This window comes from Mobula hypostoma, chromosome 10, assembly GCF_963921235.1.
Source record: "Mobula hypostoma chromosome 10, sMobHyp1.1, whole genome shotgun sequence".
Classification (NCBI taxonomy): Eukaryota; Metazoa; Chordata; class Chondrichthyes; order Myliobatiformes; family Myliobatidae; genus Mobula; species Mobula hypostoma.
The window spans coordinates 80,703,880-80,717,901 of record NC_086106.1 but is presented as its reverse complement, the minus strand read 5'-3'; the positions used below and the strand labels follow the sequence as shown (position 1 = coordinate 80,717,901).

Below are 14,022 nucleotides of genomic sequence, written 5' to 3'. Positions count from 1 at the left end.
CAGTAGACCTCTCTCTCTCTTTCCTTGTCCATCAGTTCAGTTTAGTGTCCTGCAGCGCCATGGCAGAGTGTTCCAAAAAAAAACGTACTTCACCCCAGACTACACTAAAGTGTACCCCTGCCTAATAGGGGTCAAAAATAATGACAGTGTTGCTCACTGCACTCTTTGCAACAGTGACTTTTCTATTGCCCATGGTGGGTTAAATGACTGTAAAAGACATGTTGAGGTGAGTTTACACACAGAAATATAGAAACATAGAAAATAGGTGCAGGAGTAGGCCATTCGGCCCTTCGAGCCTGCACCGCCATTCAGTACAATCATGGCTGATCATCCAACTCAGAACTCTGTACCTGCCTTCTCTCCGTACCCCCGATCCCTTTAGCCACATGGGCCATATCTAACTCCCTCTTAAATATAGCAATGAACTGGCCTCAACTGCTTCCTGTGGCAGAGAATTCCACAGATTCATCACTCTCTGTGCGAAGAAGTTTTTCCTCATCGCGGTCCTAAAAGGCTTCCCCTTTATCCTTAAACTGTGACCCCTCATTCTGGACTTCCCCAACATCGGGAACAATCTTCCTACATCTAGCCTGTCCAATCCCTTTAGAATTTTATACGTTTCAATAAGATCCCCCCTCAATCTTCTAAATTCCAGAGAGTATAAGCCTAGTCGATCCAGTCTTTCAGCATATGAAAGTCCTGCCATCCCAGGAATCAATCTGGTGAACCTTGCCTCTATGGCAAGAATGTCTTTCCTCAGATTAGGGGACCAAAACTGCACACAATACTCCAGGTGTGGTCTCACCAAGGCCTTGTACAATCGCAGTAGTACCTCCCTGCTCCTGTACTCGAATCCTCTTGCTATGAATGCCAGCATACCATTTGCCTTTTTCACGACCTGCTGTACCCGCATGCCCACTTTCAATGACTAGTGTACAATGACACCCAGGTCTCGTTGCACCTCCCCTTTTCCTAATCGGCTACCATTCAGATAATAATCTGTTTTCCTGTTCTTGCCGCCAAAGTGGATAACTTCACATTTATCCACATTAAATTGCATCTGCCATGAATTTGCCCACTCACCTAACCTATCCAAGTCACCCTGCATCCTCTTCGCATCCTCCTCACAGCTAACACTGCCACCCAGCTTCGTGTCATCTGCAAACTTGGAGATGCTGCATTTAATTCCCTCGTCTAAGTCATTAATATATATTGTAAACAACTGGGGTCCCAGTACTGAGCCTTGCGGTACCCCACTAGTCACCGCCTGCCATTCTGAAAAGGTCCCGTTAATTCCCACTCTTTGCTTCCTGTCTGCTAACCAATTCTCTCTCCACGTCAATACCTTACCCCCAATACCGTGTGCTTTAAGTTTGCACATTAATCTCCTGTGTGGGACCTTGTCAAAAGCCTTTTGAAAATCCAAATATACCACATCCACTGGTTCTCCCCTATCCGCTCTACTAGTTACATCCTCAAAAAATTCTATGAGATTCGTCAGACATGATTTTCCTTTCACAAATCCATGCTGACTTTGTCCGATAATTTCACCGCTTTCCAAATGTGCTGTTATCACATCTTTGATAACTGACTCCAGCAGTTTCCCCACCACCGACGTTAGGCTATAATTATAACCGGTCTATAATTCCCCGGTTTCTCTCTCCCTCCTTTTTTAAAAACTGGGGTTACATTAGCCACCCTCCAATCCTCAGGAACTAGTCCAGAATCTAAAGAGTTTTGAAAAATTATCACTAATGCATCCACTATTTCTTGGGCTACTTCCTTAAGCACTCTGGGATGGAGAACATCTGGCCCTGGGGATTTATCTGCCTTTAATCCCTTCAATTTACCTAACACCACTTCCCTACTAACATGTATTTCCCTCAGTTCCTCCATCTCACTAGACCCTCGGTAGCCTATTTCCGGAAGAGTATTTATGTCCTCCTTAGTGAAGACAGAACCAAAGTAGCTATTCAATTGGCCTGCCATGTCCTTGTTCCCCATTATCAATTCACCTGTTTCTGACTGTAAGGGACCTACATTTGGCTTAAACAATCTTTTTCTTTTCACATATCTATAAAAGCTTTTACAGTCAGTTTTTATGTTCCCTGCCAGCTTTCTCTCATAATCTTCTTTCCCTTTCCTAATTAAGCCCTTTGTCCTCCTCTGCTGGACTCTGAATTTCTTCCAGTCCTTAGGTGTGCCGCTTTTTCTGGCTAATTTGTACGTTTCTTCTTTGGAATTGATACTATCCCTAATTTCCCTTGTCAGCCACGGGTGCACTACCTTCCCTGGTTTATTCTTTTGCCAAACTGGGATGAACAATTGCTGTAGTTCATCCATGCAACCTTTAAATGCTTGCCATTGCATATCCACCGTCAACCCTTTAAGTGTCATTTGCCAGTCTATCGTAGTTAATTCACGTCTCATACTTTCAAAGTTACCCTTCAAGTTCAGAACCTTTGTTACTGAATTAACTATATCACTCTCCATCTTAATGAAGAATTACACCATATTATGGTCACTCTTACCCAAGGGACCTCGCATGACCAAATTGCTAACTAACCCATCCTCATTGCTCAATACCCAGTCCAGAATGGCCTGCTCTGTAGTTGGTTCCTCGACATGTGGGTTCAGAAAACTATCCCGCATACATTCCAAGAAATCCTCTTCCTCAGCACCTTTACCAATTTGATTCACCCAATCTATATGTAGATTGAAGTCACCCATTATAACTGCTATTCCTTTATCGCACTCATTTCTAATTTAACAGATGTCATTCATTCATTAGCATAGCTAACGTTATTTAAGCTAGCTGGCTCGCTGCTAAGGAGCTACTCTATTGATGTCCTACGTGATGAGGCCAAACTCCCTGTAGACTTGCTTAAAGTTGGAATAGAATTAAAAAAATAACTCCATGATAATATAATATAATTGTGGATCTTGTGAATCTGATGTCTCGGAAAACTAACAAATTCATTGACACAGACTGCTGTGAGGTTGAGACTTCCGGAAAAATGCTCAAATCTGCCAAGCAAGCCACATCACAGTACAAGGAAAGTTTGCAAAAGAAATGGAAAAGCTATTTGCATCAGCATTTAGCTATTAGCATTGAGATGGCCAACAAAATACTCAACAAGGAATATATATATATATATATGTAAATAGTTTCAATATGTGATCAAATAAATTGTTGTGTACTTTCATAATCAAATGTCCTGTATACATACACCCTTGGAGGTCAATGGGGGGGTGGAATATGGGGTTGCGGGGGGCAGGGTGGTGGTGCTACCTCCCTGAAATGAGTTTTTTTCAGGGTGGGATATCTACATTCCCTACAAAAAAACAGAAATGGCTGGAAATTTTCAACAGCTCAGGCAGCTTCTGGGAAAGAGCCTGAATATTTCAGATTGATATCCTATTATTTGGAAAATTTGGGAATAGAACACATTTCACATTGCTAAGACAGAGTAATTGGAGACGACAATGGAAGTCTCCATGATTGGTTGAAAATCAAGAGGGACTGATCAAGACAAGTGGTGGCAGTACCAGCAGGGTGAGGCTAATGTTTATTAATCACAGACTTCCTGGTTTAAGGGAATAAGACATCAAAGAAGCAAACCATTGCAGATTTTGTAAATCTGAAGCAAATGCAAAGAACATTCAACATATCAAGCAACATTTTAAGTCAAAGAAGACACTGAACTGGTTGAGAAAAATAGTCAAATTCAATGATAAGTCTTGAGGGCTGAAATATTCTAAGCTTGAAGAAGAGAAGCTGTTCCTTAATCTAGGACTTTGTTGTAACAACATTGGAGGCCAACTATATAAAACGTAGGGAACATTAGGAACTGCAGATGCTGGCATCTGGAGTAGCAATTGGAGGAACTCAGCAGGTCGAGCAGAAAAAGAGGAAAGAACTGCTGATATTTCAGGCTGAAACCCTTCATCGGGTGGAAACCCAGCAATGGAAACATAAAAATTGATGTTGACCCTGCATCATTTCACCTGATTGTAGATTACGATGAACTTCAATACCATTTTCTTGCACTATCCCTATTTCTACAGGCTACCATTGGGCAGGAGGGGCAGAAAAATGAAGCCCCACAGCAGCAGGTTCAAGAACAGCTATTTCCTTTCAATCCTTTGAACCAACCGGAAAATCTCGAATTATTAACAGAACAGTTTAGCAACACTGCCTCCACCTTGCACTAAAATTAACTTTTTGTTCTATATTGCCTTGTAAAATGTTTGTATAATTTATATTTGTATTGTTAATACTGCTGATATGATGCGAAGCGCCTGTGATGCTGCTGCAAGTTTTTCATTGCACCCGGTACCATCATGTACTTGTGTATATAGCAATAAAACCGACTTCGACTTTCTCTTTGTTCCCCCAATAACCTATTGGTGTTACTCAATGTCTCGTTCCTCCAATAACCTATTGGTGTTACTCAATGTCTCGTTCCTCCAATAACCTATTGGTGTTACTCAATACCTCGTTCCTCCAATAACCTATTGGTGTTACTCAATGCCTCGTTCCTCCAAAAACCTATTGGTGTTACTCAATGCCTCGTTCCTCCAATAACCTGTTGGTGTTACTCAATGCCTCATTCCTCCAATAACCTATTGGTGTTACTCAATGCCTCGTTCCTCGTTCCTCCAATAACCTATTGGTGTTACTCAATGCCTCGTTCCTCCAATAATCTATTAGTGTTACTCAATGCCTCGTTCCTCCAATAACCTGTTGGTGTTACTCAATGCCTCAGTAGATGCTTCTCCTCATTTAAGTTCTGAACGGGCTGTTTCTCGTTTGGAAAGTGGGGAGGGGGCCTTAGGGAGATAAGAATGGGATGGAGAATTTGTACTTTTGCATCTAACTTGAACACTTCACTCACATCCCTCTCGTGGACTTTACGAAGGGCCGTATTCTTGGCATAGGAGGACACGTAGGCTTCCATTGTGCTCTCGGAGCGTGTGTCCGCATCCACCTTGGGAGAATGAGGTCCGCCCGCGCTCCCGCTGTTTTAGGGGGTCTTGTTGTCATGTGCGTTGGTTGCTAGGGCACGATTTACGCGTTGTCCGGGCGTTCCAAAGCACTGGGCTCGGCCGGCCGTGTCTGCCAATGGCTCATCGAACAACAGCACCATGGAAACCGTCGCCCGAGCTGTCGCGAGATTTAGCAGACAGTGCCGGGAAACAAATGACAGATTTCGCCCTGGTCAGGGAACAGGCGCTGGCTGGGGTTAGAGCGACGAGGAGTATATCAGCTATGGTCCCATCCCGTCATTGCCAACTCATTCCGCCTACCCCGGACATTTCGAACCGCTGGAGTTGGGAATAGAATAAACCTTTGGCTAAATTGAATGAGACGTATCAGTATCTGAAAAAGAAAAATAAACCTTATTGTATTGGCATCTGGAGGACAATCCCATAACCTTTCTCTTTTCACCAATTTAATTTATGTATTTCATTGGATGAAAAGCGCCTGCATTTTCGGCCAATGACTTGGATCTAGAAATTGTTTTCGATGTGCACTTTCCACCACACGCCCAAGACATCTAAGTTATGATTGCTGACTTTCGCACTACACATTCCTCCATTCCACATTTACAAGCGTACTTTGGCTACGCTAGTGTCAGCTGTGATTTCTCCGAGTTTGGTTTCAATTTAGTAGACGTACCTTACAAATCAAGGTAGATCACATACTGGTGAGCAAAACTGGAACCCAGCAATTTGCATTTAAACTATTTCTTCAGGACTGGGTAGAGGTTCGTCCTATCAGCAACAGCTAATCTAGAGTGAGAGAACTCTAGAAAGCTACAGCATAGAAGCAGGTCATCTGAACTGCTGTAGTCATCCTGGATAAGAGTATACTATAAAATCTTTCCACATATTTATCGCCATATTCTTTCCCAAGTGTTACTCTTGAGGAGATATCGGAGCTTAAGAAGAGCAGTTATAACTTTATAATAACCTTATAATTATTTGATAACCTTATTATTGAGTTGATAACCTCATACTTGTATATTTTGCGCATTGTATACATGTATGCAAGTAAATTGTTGCCAGTTTTGTGTTGGCACGTGGCCAAGTGGTTAAGGTGTTCGTCTAGTGATTTGATGGTCGCAGTTCGAGCCTCACCTGAGGCAGCGTGTTTGTGTCCTTGAGCAAGGCACTTAACCACACATTGCTCTGCGACGACACCGGTGCCAAGCTGTATCGGCTCTAGTGCCCTTCCCTCGGACAACATCGGTAGCGTGGAGAGGGGAGACTTGCAGCATGGGCAACTGCTGGTCTTCCATACAACCTTGCCCAGGCCTGCGCCCTGGAAACCTTCCAAGGCGCAAATCCATGGTCTCATGAGACTAACGGATGCCTATTATTATATTATTCCTTCTTGAAAATGTAGTGTAGCATACCTAGAATAAGGTAGGTGTTGATCACACATTGTGGATGCATTATTCCCCTGGCACAGTTGGTTAATTGAGATTACTCCCTTCTCTAAAGGATTTTCCTTCCATACCTCTTTCTCTGTTCTTTTCCTTTATAGGTAGATACATTAAAAGACTACAAGCATTACATTCTCTTTTTACATTTCCTTATTAATAATTTTGGTTCAGAGATTACTGCGCAGATGCTTTTTAAGGACCGCACTGGCTCGGAACTGCTAGTCTGTTGGAAGAAAGCCCTGAATTTACCCAACACTGAGCAACAGATGCTACTGAGGGTGGATGGCGCTCTCTGATTCTCGTTGGCGTATTTTCATTTTGATTTACCTTTTTAAATAATTTCCAAAATCGATTTTATTGTATAATTATAGAGGAATTTTAGATAGTTTTATGTCTCAAGTGAGCTATAAATTTAACATAGGCGTGTATTTTAGATCACTTTGTCATTGTCTAGCTCTGCTATTGAATGTATTGCTCGGATCCCGTGATTACAGAAGCACTTATCCAAATAACTTCAAGTAACTTTGTAAATGAGTAAAATCACGAGTGAGGTCACATCTGCCTCTGAAAAACTGCTGGAAGGTCTGTCAGCTCCGAATCCCTTCCGTGACCTACCGGCGTTTATCGACAGTTTGACTTTGTACTAACTGGCTCTATTAAAGTGAATTACTGCTGCAGCGGGCGGTAAGGAAAGTACCCTCGCCCCTTCGGTGGTTTACAATGACCAGAAACTTGCCGAAGACCACACGGATGTTGAAAACAGAAAATGGAGCTTTGTTGTGTTCGTTCTGGGACTTACAGAAACGTGTACAACTTTCTGCTATTCCTGCTACTTCAACAATCGGACTGAAAGCGGAAGTCTAAAGTAGGATGCACGAAATATGGCAGAAAGATTTATTGTACCAAGAGAAATACTTACTGCACCCGCTCAACCAATTGTGAATGGGAAACCACTGAATTTTTATTAAATCAAGAATACCCTGTAACTTTAACTCATTGAGGGCATGTGCATTTATTTAAAACGAACACTTCCTTGCTTTTTCTCACTTTGCGCTACGTATTTAATTTAACTTTTTAAAATATACATATTCTTCTCACAGTAATTTACAGTTTTTATTATGTATTGCAATGTACTGTTGCCGCATAAGAACACATTTCACGTCATGTGCCAGTGATATTAAACTTGATTCTGATTCACAAAATGCACCAAAACGGAATCATGTCCAGATCTGTGGGAAATACAGATCACCGGCAATTTCACTGCTCGCCGATATTTAAAAAATTCTTCGTCTTAAAATTACAAAGATCACGAAGGAATTAAGTGTAAATAAATAAAGAGTTTTCGGACAACTCAAAAACGAAAGCGTAGGGTTGGAGATTTCGATTCCTAAATTTGCTCCAGCCATCGTATTCATTCATTTCTGTTGATAGACTTCATTCATCACAGCTGGACCTGTAGAAACAGCCGAGTAGAAGAGGAATCCGCATACCGTGTTGAAATTCACCTACACAGAATTCTCCGCCCAAGTACTTCACATGGGCTCAATACCAGACTTTAAATGAAGTTAAAAGCGGCATATTTCAAGCCAGCGAAATCAAGTTTATCTAATTACACTGATGTTCAATCTCCAGTATTAGTTTAGTTAGAGACATTAACATATAGACTCCGTACATTAACGTTCTCATGGCCACAACTGCATACCAATATTCGAACGTCATGCCCGAAATATGCGGGCAGCCCCGGGACAACCTGCCACCAGAGCGAAGGAAACATAGACGACCCAGCGATCGCGGTAATGAGGACAACTGACTGCCGGCACGGCTGCTAAATCCCAGGCAAGGAAATCCCCAGCAGCTATAGCGCAATCGAGCTGTCCGAAATGATAATGAATATATCTCAAGGCCAGAAATCAAAGATGAAATCTTCGGATTTCTTTAAACATTTACGGTTAGACATTTAAAGATCATAAGATCAAAAGGGACGGGTCACACCTGAACCCAGGGGGAGGGGCGGGGGACCAATATTCTAGCGGACAGGTTTATTAGAGCTGTTCGGGAGGGTTTAAACTAAATTGGCGGGGGAGGGGGGGCGTGGAACCGGAGTGAGAGGGCTGAGGTTACAAACAGAAGCAGTGTGTAGTGAGATTCCGAGCAAGGAGAGGCTTATGACAGGGCAAAATTGCAGTCAGTAGGATGAGTTACAAAATAAAAGGGCGAGAAAATCGAAATGGTGATGAATACAGGACTGAAGGTGTTGTATGCGCGCAGCCCACAGAATAAGACGATAAACTTGAGGCGCAGTTAGAGATTGGCGGGTATGACATTGTGGCTGAAAGAAGATTATAGGTGGGACCTTAAGGTCTAAGGATATACATTGTATCAAAAGGACAGGCAGGTAGGCAGATGGGATGGGATGGCTCTGTTGGTAAAAATGAAATCAAATCATTAGAAAGAGATGACATAGCAATGGAAAGTGTAGAATCCTTGTGGGTGGAGCTAAGAAACTGCTAGAGTAAAAATGCCCTGACAGGAGTTATATACAGGCCTCCAAACTGCTGCAAAGATATGGGCTACAAATTACAATAGGAAATAGAAAATGTATGCCAAAATGGTAATGTTATGATAGTTATGAGGGATTGCAATAAGCGGGTAGATTAGGAAGATCAGGTTACTGCTGTATCCCAAGAGAGAGAATTTGTAGAATGCCAACAAGATTAGAGAACTGAAGGTAATGGAACCCTTAGGAGAAAGTGATCATAACATGATCACCCTGCAATTTGAGAGGGGGAAGCTAATGTCAGAAGGGAATTACAGAGGCATGAGAGAGGATACGGCCAAAGTTGATTGGACAAGGACACTATTAGGGATGATGGCAGAGCAGCAATGGCTGGAATTTCTGGGAGCAATTCAGAAGGCACAGGATAGACAGGCAAGAAGTATCCTAAAGGCAGGATGACACAACCATGGCTGACAAGGGAAGTCAAAGCCATCATAAAAGCCAAAGAGAGGGCATGTAATAGAGCAAAAATTACCCATTGATAATGAAAACCTCCAAAGGCTTCCACAATTTCCCTCGGAGTGGTACATTTTAATGAGGCCAAAGAAAGTTTCTCTTCGGTTCCAGTAAATTGTTGAGAAACCCAGTCATTTGCAACTGGAAGCATTTACTTTAGTAGTTTGAATGTGTTACACTGTCTGTTTGGTCATTCTGCCAGCTCAGACATTACCGGCACAAAGGACTCCAGTGTTGTCCTTGCATTCACAACAGTCCATTCTAAGGCATGATGGGATTCTTCATGTTCATGGCCACCATTCTGTGGCCACCTCCACATAATCCTTCTGCACCTACATTGGACATTAATTGCTTTCTCAGAAATTTTTGTGATATGATAGGCCACGAAGCTGAACACAAATATAATTTCAGATCAATTGCATGACGTAGGAATTTGGAGAAACAAGAAATTAACTTTTAATTAATGCATGATGGTGCTGAGGCTTTGCAATAGTTCAACTAAGCTAAAAATGTTTTGTTGATGATTTTCATTTGTACTCAGTGTCTGAGGCTTCTTGGTCATTGTAGTCTTTCTCTGGGTAACGCAACGTATTTGCTACTCAAACAAAAGGAATTCTGCAGATGCTGGAAATTCAAGCAACATACATCAAAGTTACTGGTGAACGCAGCAGGCCAGGCAGCATCTGTAGGAAGAGGTGCAGTCGACGTTTCAGGCCGAGACCCTTCATCAGGACCTGACGATGCTGCTTGGCCTGCTGCGTTCACCAGCAACTTTGATGTATGTTGCGTATTTGCTACTCTTGTCCGTTGGCAACCATCCCGTACCCGCACCCCCCCCCCCGGTCGGTCCGCAAGAATATTGTCAACATGAAACCGGTCCGCACTGCAAAAAAGGTTGGGGACCCCGGATGTAATTAATAGAGATACAATAAAAAAGGAAAGTAAAAGGCGCCAAACTTATCAGAGTTCAACCACTTCGTGCACAACCATTGGAGCTCAATGAACGGAGTCTTCTTTCCACCATGCGATCTCCTCCGAACCCCTTGACCCGCCGCCTGGGACCAACCTTGGTGGTCGACCAGAGCGTGACCAGCACGTCCTTCGGTTCTCCTCCTGAAAACCTTGGGCCTCGGACTCCCGCGCGGGGTCCATTCCATCACCCAGCTTGCAGCATCGCATCTCCTCTTTCTGTCCCCATCACACCTTCTCCCCCAAAGCCCGCGAAAAAAATAGCTTACAGACACACAAGAAAGAATAACATCTATCCTAATTGGTTAGCAAATGAATACAATTCTATCAGTAATTGTAACCCAAACAAGCTGCTATAGAGGAGCACTTTCTCAGCAGTTAATATAACAAAGAAGCCATTTTATTCTAACATAACAAAGAAGCCATTTTTATTAGCCTTAGCAGTAAAATAAAAGAAGAAACCCCTTACAGAGATAAAGATCATTTGAAAGTATCCAAAGTATTGTGTGTATGGGAGAATGTGATGACACATAGGGGGCTATGAATCCATCATGGGAGAATGAAGTGCAGCCAGAGAGGCCAACAGCGACCTTGCACTGCTGTGGCAAATCAGACAAGAGGGACCCAAAGCCACAGAGCTGAAGGACCCAATATTGCTGGAGGTGATTTGTTGGTAGGGGAAGAAGACCCAACAATGGGGGTTTTGGGGGTTGATGATCAGGATGCAGTTTTTTTTTTCTGCAGGGGTAGATGGGTTTGATGTTTCCCTCTTTCATGTTCATTCTTGGTTTTGTGGCTTTCAGAGTTGTATATGGATACATGCTTTGATAATAAATGAACCTTTGAACCTTTTAGCACCCCTGTGTGTGAGCACACAAACACAGCAGACAATTGTATTAGAGGGCCTGTTTCTGATTACTTCAGTGACCTCCAGATTGGCTTCTTATCTGAAGACTACAACAGGATAGCAGCAGCTCAAAGTAGGCATTACAATGGGGTGTTCCATCTCTTCCCCATCTTGGGAGCCACAACACAAAGCTAAGAGGAAGAAAGCAGGAGGAGGCACAAGATCAAGTGGCCAAAGGTGAACAACGTGGCTGAGTGACAGAGGCTGAACGTGGACCTCAGTGCGATCCTAGAGCACGCGCTACTCGGCCGAGTGTAAGACAAGCTTAACTCATTTGGAGACTTCATCTACGAGGCGTACAGAGATAGATTGGATGTCAAGTGAGTCACTGCTCTAAGAGAAAAGGAAGAAGGAAGGAGGACATAGGGCAGCTAGTACGAAGGCAGCACCAGCTACGGACAGACTGGAAGAAAGCAACACAGGAGGAGGTGGAGCCTTGAAGCTGTTGTGGAACAAAGTGAAGCAGAAGGTGACAGGCTGCGAAAGGCAGAGCGCATTTGTGAGCACAGAAGGAAGGTGGTGAGGGAGAGCCAGCTTCTCCACGAATCCCTTCAAATACACCTGCAGCTCTTGGAGGATAACAAGAGCAGCAAGCTGGAATTCACCAAAGAGGGTCTGGAGCAGTACATCAGGAGTCAGTACAGTGATCCAGCAAGAAAAACGTCCCTTGGATCACCAGGGTATGTTCCATTGACACCAGCTGCCAGAAGGCAGGCTTCCCAGGATGTGTGGAGCATGCGGAACCAAATTCAATGAGCCAAGCGTGAGAAAGGTGACCTACACATCGTGTGGCTGGATCTTGCGAATGCCTATGGATCTGTGCCTCATCAGTTCATCAACTTTGCAATGGAGTTCTTTTTCCATCGCCAATTGTATTAGAGGGCCTGTTTCTGATTACTTCAGTGACCTCCAGATTGGCTTCTTATCTGAAGACTACAACAGGATAGCAGCAGCTCAAAGTAGGCATTACAATGGGGTGTTCCATCTCTTCCATCCTGTTTGTGACAGCCTTCTAGATCATCCTTATTGGAGCAAGGCAGGTGGTTGGATGGTTAAAGCTATAGTCAGTTCAGAGGCTTCCTCCACTGAGAAACTACATGAATGATGTCCCAAGCATCCTTCAGACAGCTGCAAGCACACGAAGGCTGCTGAAGAGGCTGAATGAATTAAAAACATGAGCAAGGATGAAGATCAAGCCCTACAAATTGCAAAGCCTATCCCTCTGAAAAGTGCTCAGAAGCGAAAATATCACCTTTGTTGTAGGGAGTAATGAAATCCCATAGAGGGATGGGGAAGGAGAGGGAGTGAAGGTTCAGCTGGTAAGATAAAGGTGCCAGAGAGCTTTGCCATCAATTCCACAGTAAAGTAGCAAATGTAGGCTGAATTGAAACCATTAGAAGGGCCTTATGGAGCCAAAGAATATTGCCAAATGTGGGTGGATAGGATAATAAAAGGTGATCTTTGGGGTAGCAAACTTGAGCAGATCAGTAAGGACAGAGCTGATGGACACATTTTTTGTTGTACCTCCCAATGTGCACAGTTTAAGATTCCAGACTTGATGGTAATGGAGATACAACAGAGAAGCCAGCTTTGTGGTTAAAGATGGGCTGGTAAACCGTTCTGTAACTAGTAATGGTCTGAAGTATAATGTTAACATCCAGTTTTGAGACACTGGACCAACCAGAATCAATCCTATTTGGCACATTGATTATGATGCCTGTTATTTGAATGTGGCAATCTCCAAGTAAGACATAGGTATGAGATCACTATTCAACTCAGTATGCAGCCTGATCAGTTTTTAAATCTTCTTTTGTAATGTCCAAGTGTGTGCACATCTGCTTTTATGTCAAGGTCCAGCTGATATATCCTTGAATTAAATACAAATTACATTTCTATATTCAGAATAAGCTAATGTACAAACGGGCCCAGGAATGCACAAAATGGTTCATCACTCAACATAATAACAATCACTGGGAATTTTTGTTGAGTCCCTTTGGTTCAAACACCCAGTTGAATTATTAATTTAAAAAATGACTTGCTTCTTTCATAACTTGGAATTGAAAAGTTTTAAATAATTTTTTTCATTGCTTTTCAGCATCTGAAATCTGAGCCGAAGAATTTGATATACAAGGAAATGAAAGATGAGATGCACTGTGATTACGACAAGAATATTCACTTGAATTTTGGTTGTGCCAAGCACACAACGTGACATTCTTGAGTCCTGACAAACCAGCTATCTAAGTGCACAGGACAGAAGCAGGCATCTGAGTTACGGTAAAGAATGGTTTGGAAATATAATTTGTATTTCAGCCAAACTTTTGTTGTATTTCCTACTGACACTGATCTGAGTAAACAAAATATTACATTCAGTTTCTCAAATTTTCAGACATTTATCATGAGTTTCAGTTAGGTTAATTTAAAACACCGGAATTATAAATTTCCTCACAAAGCTACTAGGGATAGAGCTTATACAGTGGGGCACCATACTTGTCCTTTCTCTTGCTACTCTGAGTTTGAATCTGGAATAGTGGATTAGAGCTCCTTCCTCCACTGGCAATGTTTATTTGTTGCATAAATTCCACAGCAAACCAACATTACAGAAATATTCCTGAGTTTGATAAAACTACGGAACTACAATGATGGTCTAACAACCATGGATGGCTGCAGTGAGAACTGTTTCC

The 14,022-nt window shown here is 42.7% G+C and overlaps 1 protein-coding gene across 6 annotated transcripts in view; it reads right to left on the bottom strand.

The window, feature by feature from the left end:
* Positions 1-10,656, bottom strand: part of LOC134352985 (microtubule-associated protein futsch-like) — a 111,625-nt gene extending 100,969 nt beyond the window's left edge. For 5 of the 6 annotated variants that reach the window (XR_010019526.1, XM_063060712.1, XM_063060714.1 and 2 more), the window contains exons 1-2: positions 10,532-10,651; positions 4,899-5,383 (exon numbers count right to left, since the gene is read on the bottom strand). Coding sequence is in view for 4 of the 6 variants with exons in the window: in XM_063060712.1 (XP_062916782.1) it covers positions 4,899-4,961 (63 nt within the window). In the remaining 2 variants the exon portion in view is untranslated. Of the gene's footprint in view, positions 1-4,898; positions 5,384-10,531 lie in introns of all 6 variants that reach the window. The other variant, XM_063060715.1, reaches the window with a different exon arrangement.
* Positions 10,657-14,022: the final 3,366 nt, after the last annotated feature.